Below are 21,185 nucleotides of genomic sequence, written 5' to 3'. Positions count from 1 at the left end.
GATTACACCACAAATTAAAGCAACAACGTTATACATGGCGACCCTGTTCTGTGATTCTGCTAGACTCTGGAATCTCTGAAATGTTAGATTGCGAGAGTTGTATAATCTTAATTTTTTTCCCTGCAGCGCTCAAACAACTTCTGCGTTGTTTCTGAGCAGACTTTCAAAAGATTCACGGCGTTGTTGAGCGGCATTGTGTTGTTTGTCTTGTTTTGTTTTCTATATTTGTGTGTTTTATATGTAAAGCATTTTTTTTCTCGCTTGTAAATTGCACTGACTTCGATCAAAGATATAAATTTGATGTGCGTGTGAAAAAGTGCGTACTAAGTTGGGTACCTTTCGTGTGACTGTCGTAATTTTTGCAGAATACATTAATTCTGATTAGAGTGTTGCGTACCAGTCATAAATTGAACTAATGCAGACTCGTAACCAAGCTAAAAGTAGGCGGTCCAACAACTTAAGCAATATGGACCATGGGGATAATTTGATTTCGAATATTAACACGCCGGACGGTTCCGAAAATGAAATGGGGAATACTTCAGATGAAATGAAAACAGGACGAACGGGCTCACATCAGAGTCAGAAATTAGTTTGCCTCCAACTAACCAAATTGATTTGGCAGAACTCATGAAAGCCTTATTGCAACAAAATAAAGAAAACGCAGAGAAATGTGAAAAATCGATCTGAGAGCTAGGCGAACAAATGACGCAGAAATCTGAAAAATCGTTCCGAGAACAAAAAGAATCATCCGAAAAATCGATCCGCGAGCTAGGCGAACAAATGATGCAAAAATCAGAAAAATCGTTCCGAGAACAAAAAGAATCATCCGAAAAATCAATCCGCGAGCTAGGCGAACAAATGACTCAGAAATCAGAAAAATCGATCCGAGAGCTAGGCGAACAAATAGACGAAAAACTAATCCAGCAGACAAATAAAGTTGACAAGTCGATGCAGAGAGTGTCCGATGATATCTCACAAAGAATAAACAATCTGGCAAGTGAAATAAAAAGTGATATTATGAAAGAATTAGGCCGTACATTTGAACAAATCGATGACCGTCTGCAAGCCTTAGAACAGGGCAAGCGGAGTAGCGATGCGGAATCTAAAGAGAGCGAAGAACAGCTACTTAGGAATTTCCAGGCGCTGAGAGAAGAATGCCAAAGAGAACACCAGCAGGTACTCTCGAGGGTCCAAGAGGCGGAAACGCAGTCCCGCATCCATTAGCAACACAGTAGCGGACAACAGTCAAGCGATTCACGCACTCGAACAGCAAGTAGAACAATTGAAGCAGACTGGGGCCGACGACAACAGACAAATAAATGATAAGATTGCGGCATTAGCGGACATCGTAGGCACGATGAAGGTGACGGACAGCGAGAACAATATTACACCGGTAGCGGTCGCAGAGACCGAAGAAGTGCGTTCGCTGCTTAGATTTCAGAAGGAACAGTTCGAAGTGAACAGGCGGCACAAAGCTGTAACAGGCGAATTACAAGAACACGTGGCGCATCTGGAAAACCACATGGCGTGTGATTCCGAACTCGCCAATAGCACTAAAAATAGCTGTACGGACAGTGCAGAGAGGGACTCCGGCCACGAGGGAGATTTTGACGACAGGGAAGAATGTATTTTGAGAGGCAGACATGAGGAAAATAGAAACATTCAAGGGCCTCGCCGGGAGGAAATGCGGGGATTTGATTTCAAACATTTCCTTACGGTGAGAAAGTTTGAGATATTTCGAAATTCGCAAAAAGGAATACATCCACGAGCATGGCTCGAGCGATTTGAGTTTTGTCTTCCCCCCGACTGGGCAAGTTCACATAAGATAGAATATATGTGTGGCTATTTGGAAGGCGAACCGGCGATTCGCATGAGGTCGGCAGTGCGTCACTGCAACTCCACTCGGGAGTTTCGACAAGCGTTTCTGTCCGCCTATTGGTCGGAAGCGGCACAAGATAGGGTCAAGCATGGCATAATTATGCTGCCAAATTTGAACCAGTCTGGTTTCGGCAGCCCAGCACGCCTATTCGACCACATGCTGCAGGCAAATCAATTTCTATACGACCCATACGGGCCCGCGGAACTAATTAGGATATGCATCAACAAATTGCCGATGTACTTGCGCCACGTCATTCTTGCGGGACGATGCAAAGAGGACGTGGAAACGTTTAAGACACTTCTCCATGAGTTGGAATATAATACAGCAGAATGCCCGCCTAATCAGGCACAAAGTTATTACGGGGCACAGCAGCGCAATCGCAGTCGTGGCCGTAGTACTAATCAACGGCGTGATTGGTCGTCGCGACGCGAACGGAACAATAATCGGGACTGGCCGTACAGAAACTGGGGTAACAGTCGCGAACACAGGTGGAACAACGGAAATGATCGAGTACGTGGACAGGATCGTGAACGCAACAGTTACGGCAACCAGAATCGATACTACGGTGAACACAGTGGGAATAGGACTGAAGGTGGAGCACCTCATGATGTTGAAATTCGGCCGGCTAACCCTAGACATAACCCAGCAAACGGAAATGAACAAAACCAGCAATGACAAACGATCAGCGCAGAAGGCGCCCAATCGGAACAAATGAGCGACATGGCAAATGAGTACATAGGGTGTATAGAGAGGAGAATGAATTGATTAGTTTACATTTGTGATAAGGGCATTTTGAATAATAAGTTGGTAAAAATAGTGATAAAGATGTTTCTATGTGATTGATTGAAGTGATATTTGTAGTTTTTTTTTTCTTTTTCCTTTCCTTGTGCAATTTGGATTTAGGTTGGTTCAAATGTGAACATAAAAGGTTTCTTTGTGAATGAGTGAAATGCTGTTTATGTTTTTTTTGTGTGTAAATTGAAACGAGTCGGTCCTGAGGGAAGCAAGATCTGTGTTGAATTAATGCAAAACTCAGGGGAATATCGGATCTGTGGGTATTATGGGACTGGCAAACCCAGGTCCCCAGCTGTTAGTAGCCTTGTTTCCGATTTTCTGCTTTCAGTGCTACTATCTATCTATTACTATTCTATATCTGTCAGTATAAATGAGGATCTCTTACTATAGTATGCGTGCTGTATGAATATTTTAAGATAGGAGAACTCTGAGAAAGGAATGAGTAAGTTTGGAATCTTGAAAACAGGATGCGATAATACGATTGTTTAACAAATGGCTTCCCAATATACGCTAATATGTTAATATTGATGATATAGGTCTTTTTTGTTCTTTATAGCTGAGTACGTAAAGTGCTGTCTGTGGATTTCGTAAGTAGATTGATTCCCGTCAAGGTGAAAGAAGAGTTGTGGTTTGTGTAATTTACGTGGCTTGAAACAGTATTATGGCAGTCAAATTACGAGCAGTTTTCCAGCAAATGGAGAATGGAACGGAAATATGGATCCTTTTTGTAGTCTTGACTGATGTTGAGCCAAAGCCTGAAAAATTATTCTGCGTTAATACTTGTCCTAGAAAAGCGACGTTTATGTGTTTTGCTGATGCTGTGAGCATTACAGCTTACTGTTTTCGCTGGTGCGGGATGCACTGCAGCCTATATGATCTGTACTGAGGAAATTTCCCTCTTGAAGGTAGAGGAAGATTAAATAATTTTGACTATGGGACCGAAGGAAAGCTTGGTTTAATGTAATAAGAAACTACAGGAGGATTCGGATCTTTTGTGTCTGTTGTAAGTTCAATATGTTAAGATGAAACTGTTTTACAGAATAGAGGAGACCACAATTTTGCCATTCATGAGAACTGAATCCAGAATAACCACCACAGGCGAAATAACTGATTTGGAAGCGAAAGGTAACTTAAAGAAGGAACGAAATGGGTAAGAAAATGTAATCTAACCTGTAGGATAAAAAAATTTTTTTACCCTTCTCAGAGTCATCTGCGTGATTAATTCTTGTGATAACGTAATTTTAGATGAAATTGTCTTACTGTTTTATGTATAAACATATGAGTATGATTAATGTATAATTGCAAGTCTCTTATCAGGTGTGTGAACTGGTATAAATGTTTTGATTTGCAAATAACCATTGTTCTTTCTACTATGTATGTTTAAGGAACGTTTCTCCATGTTTATCATGTGACAAGACGTATGCCGCGAGCGTCAAGAAGAGGACGAATTAGAACAATGTTGTAGTGGTATATACACGGTGTTGAAATAGCACTGAAGTAGCTTGTTGGCTTAACTAATAGTGGATTGAAGTAAAATTTTGAGTAATGCATGTTTATGGGTAGTTAGTTTGTAGAATAGACAACAGGTGTGTGTGTGTGTAAATAACATGTGAACCCTATGCTGTCCTGACCTATACTTGCACAAGGCATAATCCTATTCATTTTAGTGAATTAATAAGTAGCATTTGATTTATTAAAACGTAAGTGAACCACATTAGTGATGTGGATTTAAATATTATATTGTCAGTTCATTTAATTTTTATTTTTATACTGTCAAGTCATTTCACTTTTATTTTTTTATATTGTCAGGCCATTTAACTTTTATTTTTATATTGTCGATTCATGTAACATTTTTATTTAAAAAAAAATTAAGTCTCACTTTCGTTCTTAAAAGTTGTGAAAGACAATACTAAGTGGTATTATGTATGACATTTTGTAATCACATAACTATGATGAACAATTTCTGTGAATGCAGTTGAGAACATGAAAGCGAACCAGCTAAACTCTTACGAGACAGCGGGAGCAGCGAGGAGGAGGGCTAGTTGTAAACTGGCGGTTTCCCAGCAGGACACGCTGTCAACCGGGCCACTTCGGGAGCGTGGTCGACAACAAAAGAAGGGCACGTGACAAACACTTTCCCTTGCACCTGGAGCTAAAGGGCGGCCGCCCCGTGCGACCCTTCCCGGAGGCGATGACCTGAGATGTCCGAGCGGTCCACCGCAAGGAAATCCATCTGGTGGCAACGCACCAAACGCACGCGAACCTGACGAGACGGCCGCAATGAAACGACAGAAGACAGGGGATAAAGGGGCGTGGAGCCTTTTGACACGTACTGTCCAGAGAAACTTGCAGACGTCAACGACGCCTATCGACATTTCCTGACGGATGCCTACTGTCAAGCGACAGTAAATCATGGTTCGATGTTCTCTGGTCGCTACGGGTGGCACAAAGAAGAGCCATTAAGTGTCATCCTTGCCCAGGAATATCAAACCGGCGAGCCAATTGAGGATAACTCAAAAATGTAACAACACAAGGGGCGTGGAGCCTTTTGACACATACTGTCCAGAGAAACTGGTAGACTTCAACGACGCCTATCAACATTTCCTGGCGGATGCCCACTGTCAAGCGACAGTAAATCATAGTTCGATGTTGTCTGGTAGCTAAGGGTGGCACAAAGAAGAGCCATTAAGTGCCATCCTTGCCCAGCAATATCAACCTGGCGTGTCAAACGAGGATACCGCACGAATTTGACAACACAAACATGGAACCAAATCGAGATGTACGTGACACAGGCCACCAAGAGAAACCTCATGAGAGGGCAGAGACGGCGGGATTGCACGCAACAGATGGACAAAAATCCCTACTGACAGCTGCGGCGACGACCCCCCCCCCCCCCCCCCTTCCCCTTATATTGTGCCACGGAACAGTGGAACTACTGAGTGTGTCAGTGAACAGTGATTATACGGTTCTTAGTTCAATGCATATATGTGTGTTTCTGTCAGAGAAACTTCGACTCGTGTGTTTTGCAGGGGTTCGATTTATTGGTGTTTATTAGACTGACTCTTGTATTTTGCAGGTGTTCTATTTATTGTTTTTTTTTTTTTTTTTAGACTTTGACTCTTGTATTTTGCAGGTGTTTTATTTATTGGTGTTTTTTTTAGACGTTGACTATTGTACTTTCAGAGCTGTTTTATTTATCAGTGTTTGTTTTTGTGTGATGTATTAGATTTGTGATATTTTGTTTCGTAAATTCATTGCTGTGGCATTGCTTCGTTTATCAGTCAGATAGCTTTTCATTCTCATTGGACTGTCATCGATTAGCCTTTGCATGTGGCATATTTATAGTGAGGAACCCCATAAGGGTTACAATCACATAATTAATTGTAGTTTCAGTATAATGACACGGTGATCATTGTTTGCTAACTAACTGAAATATAGTAGAATGATTAAATTAGTGCCACAAAGTTATTTTAATTCTACAAATTATTAGTTTTATAAGATATAGAATTTTTTTGCGATAACCACTTTGTAAACCATGTTTTTCTCTTATCATTTTTTTTTGCTTTTGCGGATTGTGCATTGTAATGTTCTGCGTTATAATACTGATGTTATTTTCATGTTCTTTTTTAATTGCTGTGGCACCTTTGCTATTTTCATAAATTTTGCTTGTTAATAAACAGTCGTAAAATTTCCTGTGATCAGTTGGCTCTTGCTATGAGCAAATACTGGTGAACTCCATAAGGGTAACAACCAGAAATTGTTTTCATATTAATGACACAGGAACCATTGTTTTTACTTGCTGACCGAATTAGGTCTACACTATCTTTTAAATAGGTGTCACAGATTGTGTTCTTTTTCTGTTTGAAATTGGTATATTTTAAAGATTTGTTGAAATTATTGTGTTTTAGCAAGTAGCTGGTGACCTTTTGCCTTTTCTTTACACTTTTGGTTTAAGTAGGGTGTGAGAAGCCTGCTTGGGAATGTCCTAGCATGGCCAGAAAATTCCCTGCACAGTCTTTTCCCGGAGAATTGGGGTTATGAAAGGTCTCTGTTGGATTCCTTTCATGTTAATTTCTTAAATCTGTTGTCATTTACGGCATAAATTCCTCTTCTAAATTTACTGTGGTGTTTCTGACTATCTGGGAGGAGACTGAACAGTGAAATGTGTTACTTTTACACATAAACAAGAACGATCTGTCACACTACTACACTTTAAAACACAGTTTATATGTAATTCATGTCACACAGTCTCATACGGAACCTACATCTGCTTTCTTTTATATACTGTATATGATAAGATACTGTCATCCCCCTTCCCTTCTGTGTGAGAGGATGAATGAGCAAATGTATTTCTAGTTGCATGCCTCAGGGTAGCAGACAAGCCTGTCTGCTAGAGAACAGTAGGACCAACGTCGGAACAGGTAGCTACGCGTTCTAAAAGCAAAGAGGTTTCTATCCTTAGTATGGTCCTGTCCGTCCCTTGTCATGTTGGTATAGGAAGCTGCCCCTCTGGCCACTTCCGTTTGTATTTGGGAGCTACCCTCGGGAAGGGACCAGGTCAGTCTGTCCGTGGCGAGCGTCTGAAGTGGTAAGATCTCCGGCTAAGCGCGTGTCTGCTAAGTCCGTAGGACAATGGATTTCTTAAGTTCAGCCTAGCTGAAAATTTAATCACCTTTATTTCAGGTTTAGCTCTAAAATATCTAATGTTATCTTAAATTGTAACGCAGTTATTTCGAGCGTGACGTTCAGAATATTTTCCAGTAGTTGCTTTGTCACTACTTTGTGAGTAAAGTGGAGCCACGTGTTGATCAGTAACTCTAACTAAGATCATCAATCTTAAATGCGAGTGTGCGTGAGATTATAACATCTTGTCTTGACAATATTTTTCAATATAGCAACTTTTCTTTATGTTCAACCCACGTGGGGTGTACTTTGTGAGACCACTACCACATGCTTATACAATTGTTTGACCCATCAGGTTAATAGTAAGACGTTAGTAACCAGTTCGAGGTTTTTATTTTGTAAATTGCTTTTCGATCTAATTTATTTTAATTATCAAAATTATTGTGGAGTTACACACTTTGTGTAAACCAAGTTGACCATGTGAAGCATGTTGTGTAATCATCAAAGTAGCCCTCAGCTATTCTTTTTGGGAAGATTTCACAGAGAGTTAGTATGAATTTAGTATACCAGTGAGTGGTAATTACATGACGGACAGGATTGTGCTACGAACATAACTTCTTTGGGTGAAAATTGAATCGGTTGGTTGTGGTTAATTTCCTCTTGCATATGTTTCAACGTTCTTCGTGTGTTATTTTATGAATGCAGTGTTGTATGCAGTCTCCCAATCTTGGCTCCATATTTGATGTGTTCCGTAAGATTACAAACTCACATTTTCCACAATCCTAAATAAGGCACCAGTTTAGTTATGAATCAAATTTAATATGCTGAAATTTCAATGATCAATGTTAAAATAAATTTCCAAACATAAACTGATTTATTTCTTTTTATTTAAATTCTCTTTTATATATATATATATATATATCACTGGTTGTCGTATGACTATTAAAAGATTATAATTAATGTTAGTCTGGTTGGGAATTTGGTAAGCTAGACTGGATACCTGGTGAAACAGTTGCGCAGTAATACAAGGTTAACTTCCCCAGACAGCTCACAGCTTTTAACCCGCTATTATCGTCTATCAGTTCCGATTACACCACCAACAATGTTATACGTTTGAGACTCCTTTTAGTCGCCTCTTACGACAGGCAGGAATGCCGCAGGCCTATTCTAACCCCCGAACCCTCAAGGGGTTACGAATATTTGTGTCCTTCTGTTCGCAGCCTGTAAAGAAACGATTGGTGCAAATTGTTAAAGGGTACAACAACCAGACATGTTATGTGTTCTTTCATTACTTATTTGCATATCCCTAAGTCAAACCACTCTGAGATCGAATTGCCCATCATCTCTTTTCATTTCTTTCATGTATCTTTATGTAAAAATAATGTTAAGATGATCGGTCAATTTCCACTGAACATGACATTGGCAATCATTTCAATGGCCTGAAAGTTTTCTGCCCCGCAACATTATTGGACAGCAATTTGCATCTGTTATCAGTAATAAATAATTTTATGTTCTCATATTTTTTGTTTATGTCTATCATCTGTGGACATTTTTCTTGTTCATTCTGGAAATGAACAACAATCAGTAATTTTCTTTACTGTGACATACTGGAAAAGCTTTTCTTAGTAGTTATCTCCAATAATCTTTCCATGTACCATCAATTCGTAGAGAAAGAGAGAAACGTTTCAACATCAGTTTCCTGAAGCTGTATAATGTGCTTCTTAAAATCACTGTAATGAGAGAGAGAGAGAGAGAGAGAGAGAGAGAGAGAGAGAGAGACAGAGACAGAGACAGAGAGAGAGAGAGAGAGAGAGAGAGAGAGAGCACCTTTGGTTACTTCCAAACGCTGTCAAGTATTAAAAAAATTCTACACTTTAACTGAGCAGCTAGTAGCAAGGTTGCTGGTTTGATTTTTACTGGACATACCTTATTTAACTTTATCATCAAATTGGGATGTTAATTAACAAATGATGGATAATAATGTCCTATTATATTTTTGTTTTTAATTAGTAATCACATGGAAAAGTGTAATAAAATAAGATATGGTAGAAAAATGCAAAATGTCTTGTTGTACAAAGAAAAAATTATATGTACCAATCGTACATTTTGAATATTGTGTTTGTATTTATTCACAATCTCAAGAAATAAAAAAAAATCTTTATTTTGTATTTCACGTTTTGTTCCATATTTAATAATGATTATTAGCAGTTTTGTGTGACTGGTGGTTAAAAATGAAACAATAGAAAATCCAGGATGAAATAATGACAATATTATGAAAAGAGCAGATTCCTACTCACCATATAGTGGAGAGGTTGAGTCGCAGACAGGCACAACAAAAGAAGAGTTGGCCCCAACAGCCAGAGACAGCAGTCGTGTGTATGAGCTGGGTTTACAGGAGAGAGAGAGAGAGTGTGTGTGTGTGTGTGTGTGTATGTGTGTGTGTGTGTGTGTGTGTGTGTTGTATAATTTGGAAGAAGGCCTTTTGACCAAAAGCTTACCGTATTTACTCGAATGTAAGCCGCACTTTTTTTCCAGTTTTTGCAATCCAAAAAACCACCTGCGGCTTAGAATCGAGTGCAAAGTAAGCGGAAGTTCTGAAAAATGTTGGTAGGTGCCGCCAGAACTAACTTCTGCCGTCAAATATATGTAGCGCTACACAGGCATGTCTTGCAGGCACAAAGATAAATACTGGCGCCAAAACCTCTGCGTCAGTAAATAAATTTAAAAAAAAAGGTGGAAGACAAGCTTTTTTTCTCCGCCCTGAGTTTCTACCACTGCATTTTCATACATTATCCAACGAAGTAAATACAAATTCCTTATTGTTCATCTTTGAAGTAGCAGCATTTCAATGTAGCTGGCAACATTTTGGGATGTTTGTCAATAATGCCAACTCTACGTTATGAATTTTTGCCTACCTGTGAGATGAGATGGTTGCTAATAGGAACTTTTATGAATTGTGAATCACATGCAGTATTCTCCTCACCATAAGAATAATATGAATATAAACATTTTGCCATGTATTCTTTCGTGTTTGCTGCTATCTCATTTAAATCCTGTCTGCCTCATAGACTACGAAACTAGAGTGAGACAACAGCAAACGCGAAAGAATATACATATCATGTCACGTTTATATTCATATTATTCTTATGCCTAATAGTGATACAGTCAGAAATGAAGCACGGCGATTGACTAGATTTTTAAACTTAAGATGACTCTAATTTCTGTGCAGAATGTAATGTACTAAAGAGGCGTCTGCAAAGATTTTCAAACGGAGAAAAATTTTCGCTTAACTCTCATTCACAACATCTTCTATCATCGCAGTCTATTATTTGCTTCTTGTTGATCATTATCAAAGAAAGCAGCAGTGTAAGTAACAACAAATAACAGTCTCTTGCCATTGTTTCACTAATGAGATGATTCTTCTTTTTTTAAAAAAAATGCGGCGGTAGCGTGCACAATAGCAAGCCATGCCGCGATCGGCGACAGGCTGTAAACACTCATTATCAGAATGCGACAAACAATGCATGACACAGTACAGTAATGCATTTTCAGCTTAGAGTGAAGTAAACACCTATAACAAAGAGAATGGCACTTATCAGATCAAAGAAAAATAAGCAATCAGTTCAAACCAGACGAAGCACGTGAAAAAGTATGGGTACCCGTATAAATATGGATGGAGTGCCTGACACACAGCAATGGCTACCTGGTAAAGCTTTAACTGCTAAGCTTACGACTCAAACCGAACTACTGTAGCTGTATCGTCATTCATTCGACCTAAATTGTGTCTCTTATTAAAGTGGACCAACTTTGTTTCGATTTGGAGGTGCGGGCTAAAACTTTTCTCTCCCCTCGAATTTTGAGTCTCAAAGTCCAGGTGCGGCTTAGGTTCGGGAAAATTTTTTTCCTTGATTTCGAGTCTCATTTTTCAGGTGCGGCTTAGATTCGGGTGCGGCTTCGATTCGAGTAAATACGGTATTTGTTAACAGTCTTTTTTTGTGCATATCTGTGACTCAACATCTCCTCTATATGGTGATTAACAATCTATCCTTTTCAAAATATTGTCATAGTTAAAAATGAATTAAATGATTAAAATTGTTAATTATTAGCAACTCTCAAGTTGATAATAAATGCAGAATTCAAATGAAAATAAAAGAAAAAGTTATATCTAGTGAAAATCCACCTGATAACCTCACAATTGCAAGAGGAGAACACCATGCACAGAGGTGCAGGTGGCTGAGCTACAAAGCTAAAATTGTTCTGTAGTCAACAATGCTAGGAAATCTGTAAAGATGATCCCCCCCCCCCCCCCCCGAGTGTATTTGGAAAGTGCATCATACCACCCTGGGGAATTTATGTTTGCGCACAGACCTTCAAATCCTATAATTATCGAGAAAATTGAAGGAGGTCACTTCTTATGTCTCCTTGTCATATAAATTATGAGGGCAAACCAAAAAGTAATGCCATTTTTTAAAAAAAGAAACTTTCTGTTGGGAACAAAACAGTGCAAGTAATAATTTCTCTACGTAAAATCTCACAACCTCTATGCAACTGGTCTACTCATCACACAGAAAGTTGTGGAACAGACAGGCAAAATGAAAATTAATCTACAGGGCCTAACAAAAAGGTATGGTCAAACTTTCAGGAAACATTCCTCACATCTAGGGGAAGAATACACTCTATGTTATATAGATGTGGGTCCAGAAATGCTTTATTTCCACATTACAGCTCAATTTCTACAACCTTCAAAACATTAACCATCTACTTTGAAACAGCAAATTTGCAGTAAAGTGAGGACTGAGCCATTATCGAATGAGCTATTCACAGAAATGTACCTGCACAGGAAAATCAGCTGCTGACAGGGCCGGCACGTGCTACGTGTAGTACAGATAAGCAGGTTCTCGTGTGGCAGTCTTTAAACGGTCATGTGGTCGACATTACTTGTTTCTGCTAATTTTCTTTCGCTGACGCTGGAATTGTCGTCAACTGCACAAAGAAGTTTGTCATCCAGCTGACGCGTCCTCATCCTTCAAAGCCTTCCTCAGTTGTGAGTAGTAGGCTTAAACGTTCTGTGCTCTCTAAGATGTAAACCGACAGCTTTGAACATTCTTCTGTAGGCGCACTGTCATTCTGGAAATTTCCTCCAATACAAACTTTGAGCGCCACAGCCATTATCATATGCTAATCCGTAAAGCAAAGGGGCACCACCAGTTCCACATCTGAATACACTACCACTGCAATGTATAGGAAACCGAGTCTGTGACCAACACTAAACAGTCGCCGCTATGTGCTCGACGCTGCTACAGTGGTGAAGTTTGTCGCACGTTAATAACACGGTGCGTGAAGTGAATGACGTATCAACATTACCTTCATTCAATTCAAACAACAAACAATGGTCGTGAACCTAAGAATTACAACTTACTGTACATTATAACCAGACGTAACTGAGATGATAATCTGAACATTCACTTAAGAAAAAATATAAGTGTAATTAGAAGGAAGGTAAGCACTGGCCGTAATATTGACGGTTTATTGACAGCAAAATTGATTTTCGATCACATAATTATCAGTAACCAAAGCTATGAAATGATCACATTAACTTGACACCAGTGCCTATGAGCTTTAATTTGTACTCTACAGCACTGAAGATGATCATTATGTGATCGAAATCAATTTTGCTGTCAATAAACCACCAAAATTACGGCCAACGCTGACCTCGCTTCTAATTTCACGTATACGGTTGTTGTGCACACAACACTCTATGGAGTCGCCAATCAACATATGAGCGTGTTCCCGAAGATAGATGTCATTATGAAGAGAAGTACAAAATTAGCTCAAACATGAAAATAAAGCATTTCCAACCTGTGTTTCCTGAAAGTCTGGAAACCGTTTTTGTTTCATCTAGTATATTACTACATGACTAAACCAGAATCCGATACCAGTTGAGGGTTGCGTATCTAACAGTGGACGAGGGCAACAAACCTTTGATTATCAATATTTCACGTTACTACTGACCGAGTTTAAGAATTTAAAATGCCGTCATAATGCACTCACTGGGATCTACAATCTTATCTTAAATGTTTAACATAATAAGACAAGTATTACAGTTAGAAACTGTGTCTTTCTTTTGAGGCAGTGTAACTGCCAGTGCATAAATACCCACACTGTATTCATCCAGTATTTGAGAAAGACAGTACTTAGTGACTTCCAACCAACGTTACACATAATTTCAAACCTGACAAACCTTTTTCTCGCCGACACCCTCCAAAATATGATTAAAGGAAAAAAGTTTATCACTTATTACATTTTTGCTGTTCGTGCAGTCAAACTTCATTTATTAACTCTATTCGCAACACACTTTGCAGACAGTGTCTACATGTATCACTGAATGTAACTAAAAAATTGTATCACTGTACACACACACTTCAGGAGATATGCCCACAAACATTGGGAAGCATGAAAAACTAGCTTTCATTTGAAATGGAGTGCAAATTGCCAAGATTATATTCACCCAGTGTTTTATAAGGAGAGTATTAGGGACTTCCAAAAATTTTTAAGCATTTATGACAGTGTTATTATGTGAAACATTTTGACTGTGCCTCTCTCAGCCACAAGTATTTTACATTTAATTTACTAGTTTAGGGAGACAGACACATCTGTTTATGAGCACATAGCTCGAAACTGTCATAAAATAATGCGAGAGGAATTTTGCAATCACAGATTGTTATGAATTCTACAGATGTTAACATTCAGTTGCTGTGTATTTCACTGTGATTATGTCATATTTCATCTCTGTGGCAAATGTTGCTAAACTGTTAGAGCACTGCTGCATATTTAAGTATAAGCAGTGATCAAAAAGTTTCCATTTAAGGATTTGCTGTGGCATATAACACAATATAGCGTGACTCTGATGTGGGTATGTGTTAACACGTAGCTAATGGCTTAGTGTGACATTCATTTGTTTCCAATGTGCATGCGGTAAATGTGGAAATGAGAGCTATGGAGACATTATTACCGAATGCAACCACACAGGACCAACACGCTGTTCTTTTTTTCTCGGCTAGTGAACAACAAATACCAGTACATGTCCACAGGAGAATGAAGAATGTGTATGAAGCAGCACGTCTGTCAAAAAGTGTGATAACTGTGACAAGGGGTGTGGCTGCTTCACAGTACTGCACGTTCCCCATATCACAAATGTCATCTTGCAGAAGTCGGAGATGCTCGAGCCCTCACATGATAGTCCTGACGTCTCCCCGTACAATTACGAGCCTTCGGTCTCTTATAAAAGATCTCGAAGATTTGACGCTTCCTGTTAGACAAGGATGTCCGGCAGGCAGCTGCGGACATCTTCGTACAGCAGGACACGGTGTTCTAACAAACGAGTATTTTATCATGATGCATCGGAGGGACGGTTGCCTCAATGCTCATGGCAATTTTGCCTGACTGGCGTACCAATTCTAGACTGTACGGACCGAGTAAGGTTGCGCAACGGTTAGCATACTAGACTCGTATTTGGGAGGACAACGGTTCAAACCCACATCTGGTCATGCTGATACATGTTTTCCGTGATTTTCCTAAATCACTTCCGGCAAATGCCGGGATGATTCCTTTGAAAGGGCATGGCCGGTTTCCTTCCCCATTTGGTGGGACTGATGACCTCACTGTTTGCTCCCCTCAACCAACTAACTGTGTGGCCTTCAAACATAAACTTTTTCATCACATTTCTGTTTAATGTCCCATAATACATTAGAATTTAACATAAATTGATGTGTCGTATGTGTGTGAATTTCTATATGATGAAGGATGTACTTCTGTAAGTAAAGCATTCACCCAGCAATCACATCTACATCTACATCTACATCTACATCCATACTCCGCAAGCCACCTGACGGTGTGTGGCGAAGGGTGCTTTGAGTACCTCTATCGGTTCTCCCTTCTATTCCAATCTCGTATTGTTCGTGGAAAGGAGGATTGTCGGTATGCCTCTGTGTGGGCTCTAATCTCTCTGATGTTACTCTCATGGTCCCTTCGCGAGATATACGGAGGAGGGAGCAATATACTGCTCAACTCCTCGGTGAAGGTATGTTCTCGAAACTTCAACAAAAGCCCATACCGAGCTACTGAGCATCTCTCCTGCAGAGTCTTACACTGGAGTTTATCTATCATTTCCGTGACGCTTTCGCGATTACTAAATGATCCTGTAACGAAGCGCGCTGCTCTCCATTGGATCTTCTCTATCTCTTCTATTAACCCTATCTGGTACGGATCCCACACTGCTGAGCAGTATTCAAGCAGTGGGTGAACAAGTGTACTGTAACCTACTTCCTTTATTTTCAGATTGCATTTCCTTAGGATTCTTCCAATGAATCTCAGTCTGGCATTACTGACAATCAACTTTATATGATCATTCCATTTTAAATCGCTCCTAATGCCTACTCCCAGATAATTTATGGAATTAACTGCTTCCAGTTGCTGACCTGCTATATTGTAGCTAAATGATAAAGGATCTTTCTTTCTATGTATTCGCAGCACATCACACTTGTCTACATTGAAATACAATTGCGATTCCCTGCACCATGTGTCAATTCGTTGCAGATCCTCCTGCGTTTCAGTACAATTTTCCATTGTTACAACCTCTCGATATACCACAGCATCATCTGCAAAAAGCCTCAGTGAACTTTCGATGTCATCCACAACGTCATTTATGTATATTGTGAATAGCAACGGTCCTACGACACTCACCTGCAGTACACCTGAAATCACTCTTACTTCGGAAGACTTCTCTCCATTGAGAACGACATGCTGCGTTCTGTTATCTAGGAACTCCTCAATCCAATCACACAATTGGTCTGATAGTCCATATACTCTTACTTTGTTCATTAAACGACTGTGGGGAACCGTATCGAACGCCTTGCGGAAGTCGAGAAACACGGCATCTACCTGGGAACCCGTGTCTATGGCCCTCTGAGTCTCGTGGACTAATAGTGCGAGCTGGGTTCCACACGATCGTCTTTTTCGAAACCCGTGCTGATTCCTACAGAGTAGATTTCTAGTCTCCAGAAAAGTCATTATACTCTAACATAATACGTGTTCCAAAATTCTACAACTGATCGACGTGAGAGATATAGGTCTATAGTTCTGCACATCTGTTCGACGTCCCTTCTTGAAAACGGGGATGACCTGTGCCCTTTTCCAATCCTTTGGGATGCTACGCTCTTCTAGAGACCTACGGTACACCGCTGCAAGAAGGGGGGCAAGTTCCTTCGTGTACTCTGTGTAAAATCGAACTGGTATCCCGTCAGGTCCAGTGGCCTTTCCTCTTTTGAGAGATTTTAGTTGTTTCTCTATCCTTCTGTCGTGAGAAGAGGCGGCCACTCCTCTACCAGGTGGCAGCACGTGCCTGCTTACATACACCCTCACCCCCCACCCTGGTAAGAAGTGCTCTGCCAGGCTGTGTGCCCATCTGGCACTTTACCTTTCTAGTTACCCGACCACTATTACAGTCGGAGCCGTGCAGTGCCCGAGTGACAGAGAGCAGAAATGCTGGACATGCTGGCACTGTGTAGGACTTGGTCTGGCCACAAATTTTAGATTTCACTATCCTTCTCAGTGTGGTTAGCAAAAGTTCAGTATCACTGAGCCCGTAATGATGCAGTGACCGGTGGAACAAATGGTAGTTCACAGAGGCCTGTAATGACTAAGTTCACACAGTGAACAACTGGCTAGAGACAGAGTCCAAAACACGCGAGGCCGTCAAAACTCACCTCTTCACATAAATTGACATTTCCTCTATTGGGTAAAGCAAGCGGCCATAATGTAAGAATTTGGGAGTCACAACCTCCTGGCACTGCCATCAAAGATGACAGAGATTCACCAAAAATGAATTGTTTTGTGCCATTTCTGCTCATAAAATGGAGGAAACTGTGACAGGAATGTTATAACTCAACATGCTTCAAAATTGTTTGTCAACTCCACAAACATTCCAATAATTTAATTCTTATAGATGACAGTGCCCTGCCTCAATTTTACCTTGAGGTGCAGCTTTATCTTAACATAACCATCCTGAAAGGGAAGCAGTGGTTGGGAAGGGAGTGAGGCAGGGTTGTAGCCTCTCACCAATGTTATTCAGTCTGTATATTGAGCAAGCAGCAAAGGAAACAAAAGAAAAATTTGGAGTAGGAATTAAAATCCACAGAGAAGAAATAAAAACTTTGAGGTTTGCCGATGACATTGTAATTCAGCCACAGCCAGCAAAGGACCTGGAAGAGCAGCTGAACAGAATGGACAGTGTCTTGAAAGGAGGATGTAAGATGAACATCAACAAAAGCTAAACAAGGATAATGGAATGTAGTCGAATTAAATCAGGTGACGCTGCGGGAATTAGATTAGGAAATGAGACGCTTAAAGTAGCAAATGAGTATTGCTATTTGGGGAGCAAAATAATTGATGATGGTCAAAGTAGAGAGGATATAAAATGTAGACTGGCAATGGCAAGGAAAGTATTTCTGAAGAAGAGAAATTTGTTAACATCGAGTATAGATTTAAATGTCAGGAGGTCATTTCTGAAAGTATTTGTACGGAGTGTGGCCATGTATGGAAGTGAAACATGGACGATAAATAGTTTGGACAAGAAGAGAATAGAAGCTTTTGAAATATGGTGCTACAGAAGAATGCTGAAGATTAGATGGGTAAATCACATAACTAATGAGGAGGTATTGAATAGAATTGGGGAGAAGAGGAGCTTGTGGCACAACTTGAGTAGAAGAAGGGATCGGTTGGTAGGACATGTTCTGAGGCATCGAGGGATCACCAATTTAGTATTGGAGGGCAGCGGGGAGGGTAAAAATCATAGAGGGAGACCAAGAGATGAATGCACTAAGCAGATTCAGAAGGATGTAGGTTGCAGTAGGTACTGGGAGATGAAGAAGCTTGCACAGGATAGAGTAGCATGGAGAGATGCACCAAACCAGTCTCAGGAGTGAAGACCACAACAACCACACCATCCTACAGCCTTGGTTTGGGAGAGGTGGACAACAAGATCCTGTTCACTTGTTTTGGCCTCACAGGTCACCAGACCTCACACCTCACAACTTTTTTGTGGGGGTATATCAAATACAGTCTTTGTCCAACCTATGGCACCTACTCTTCAACAGTTGGGAAATCAAACTGCTGAAGCTGTCATTTCAATAAAAAGGGACATGTCAATTCACATGAGGAATGAAGTAGCCTACTGTTTCAATGTTTCTTGAGGAACACACAGTCTTCTTGTCTGTGCGGACATAAGACTTTGAAACTTCCTCTATCCAGTGACATGTGCAATGTGTTTCTATCTTTCATACTTTCTCTGTAATAAATAAATGAAATATGTTTTTTTTATCACCTGCATTACTTCCAAGGTCTCATTCCTTAATATAAAGCATATCACACTGAAAATGGACTTTAAATGATCTGTGTGTTCTTAATGTAACAAAGGTGTATTATCACAATCCAAGAAAATGTCATGAATTTTCCACTAATGATTCCTTCACTAGAGTTATTTCAATAAAACATCACATTCCTGTAGCAACTATGTAAGCTACCACCAGTAGGATGTGTGCAAGCACAGAATTATCAGCTTAAAATGCTAAAATTGATATATTCTATCTGAGAACAGCTGCAGCTACATTTTAGATAGTTGCTTGCAATTATTCCCTTACTTGAGTACAAGATGATACACGGTGCTGACAAATTTGGCAGCGGGGCAGTCTGGAATTTTCTGTGCCTTGATAAGAGCCATCACTGGCTCTAACTCATCTTTCAGGACAGCCATTTTCTCTGTAACAAAAGACCACCATGCCCGCGCATAAATTATTTATTGTATTTGTCAAGCAAAATGTATTGGGGTGGAGAAAAACATTGAAGTGCATTAAATTGTGTTGTTATTTGGGTTTTTTATTGTTTTTTTCCTGTATTGACAATCAAACTGTTCAATTTAAATTCTTATGATTAATTTATTGTAAACAGTAAAACATTTTTGCAACCTCTCTATTAATGGAGAAGACTGAGAAATTCTTCTTCAAGCAGACAGCACAAGTATTGCACATGTTGTTGAACTATGAATCGATCATTCAGAAAGTCCTGATATGTAACTCTATAAGAAAATAATAAGAAATGAAAGGAACAAGCGCTAGAACACTCCCACTGTCTTGCTCATACGTTAAATCCAAGATTCATGGGAAGGAGACTAATTGCTGAATAAGAAGAAAGTGCCGAAAACTGGCTCACAGAAATGCCTCAACAGTAATTTTCAAACGTTATGTGTTTAAGACTGCTGATTCTTATTATTCTCCTGTCACTATGTTTTCTGATGCAATTGTGGCACAGTTCCATTCAAACAAATGTTGGAAGATAATGCAACTGAAAACAGCAAAAATTACCAACAGGATTTGCTACTTTTGTCAAAAGCCTCATTTATTGCCCTGCCAGGATTCCATCCATTTTGAGTTACCTTTTGCACCTACAGGCTTGATTAGCCAAAATCAAAATATAATTTAAACAAAACATTGAAAAATTAGCAAATATTTATAAATTTCTGCTTGCTTCCAAAAATAACTAAATTGTAATTCACAATCATTATGATTCTACATCAAGTTACAGTCTCTTAAGTGTAAATGTTATTTGACCATGTTTCTTATGTCACAAGAGAGTTAAAATTAATAAAATAAATTCTTATGACAGTGAATAGTTGACTTCAATAAATATGGTGGGTCTTTTTAATTTTCATAATGCCATGTAACATTTTACATGTTAATTAAATTTTCTTCCTTTTGTTTGGGGGGGGGGGGGGGGGGGGGGGTAGGGGTGGAGGAGGTTAAATTACAACAACCCCACAATGTACTTATTCCAAGTGTGAGTTACATGTATGAAGGGACTTCAAAAAGTAAGTTACTCATTATTATAGCAGGCTACCGTATTTACTCGAATCTAAGCCGCACTTTTTACCGGTTCTTGTAATCCAAAAAACCGCCTGCGGCTTAGAATCAAGTGCAAAGTAAGCGGAAGTTCTGATAAATGTTGGTAGGTGCCGCCACAACTAATGTATATGTAGCACTACTCAGGCATGCTTTGCAGGGATAATGATAAATACTGGCGCGAAAACCTCTGCGTCAGTAAACAAACTTAAAAAAAAAAAGTGGAAGACGAGCCTTTTTTCTCTGCCCCGAGTTTCGAGCACTGCATTTTCTTTCATTATCCAACAAAGTAAATACAAATCTGTATTGTTCATCTTCAAAAGTAGCAGCATTTCAATGTACTACGAAAATCCGACTGGCAAGACTGTTTGGGATGTTTGTCAATATGGCCAACTCTTACATTCTGAATTTTTTCCTACCTGTGGGAAGAGATGGTTGCTAATAGAAACTTCTATGAATTGTGAATCACATGCAGTATTCTCTTCACCATAAGAATAATATGAATATAAACATTTTGCCATGTATTCTTTCGTGTTTGCTGCTATCTCATTTAAATCCTGTATGCCTAATAAATTACGAAACTAGAGTGAGACAACAGCAAACGCGGAACAATATACATATCATGTCATGTTTATATTTGTGTTATTCTTATGCCTAATAGTGATACAGTCAGAAACGAAGCACGGCAATTGACTAGATTTTTAAATCTAAGATGACTCTAATTTCTGTGCAGAATGTAATGTACTAAAGAGGCGTCTGCAAAGATTTTAAAATGCAGAAAAATTTTCGCTAAACTCTTGTTCAGAACATCTTCTATCATACGCAGTCTATTATTTGGTTCTTGTTGATCATTATCAAAGAAAGCAGCAGTATAAGTAACAACAAATAGCAGTCTCTTGCCATTGTTTCGCTAATGAGACGATTCCTCTCTTTTTTTA

At 39.5% G+C, this 21,185-nt stretch overlaps 1 protein-coding gene across 1 annotated transcript in view; it reads right to left on the bottom strand.

Annotated features, from left to right (window-relative positions):
• Positions 1-21,185, bottom strand: part of LOC124553874 (something about silencing protein 10) — a 184,529-nt gene that overhangs the window by 50,753 nt on the left and 112,591 nt on the right. Inside the window, exon 6 of the mRNA XM_047127877.1 lies at positions 18,994-19,111. Within this exon, the coding sequence (XP_046983833.1) occupies positions 18,994-19,111 (118 nt within the window). The remainder of the gene's footprint in view (positions 1-18,993; positions 19,112-21,185) is intronic.

Source organism: Schistocerca americana, chromosome 11 (assembly GCF_021461395.2).
Source record: "Schistocerca americana isolate TAMUIC-IGC-003095 chromosome 11, iqSchAmer2.1, whole genome shotgun sequence".
NCBI lineage: Eukaryota > Metazoa > Arthropoda > Insecta > Orthoptera > Acrididae > Schistocerca > Schistocerca americana.
Note: the sequence above shows the minus strand (reverse complement) of the source record. Positions and strands in the feature narration are given on the sequence as shown.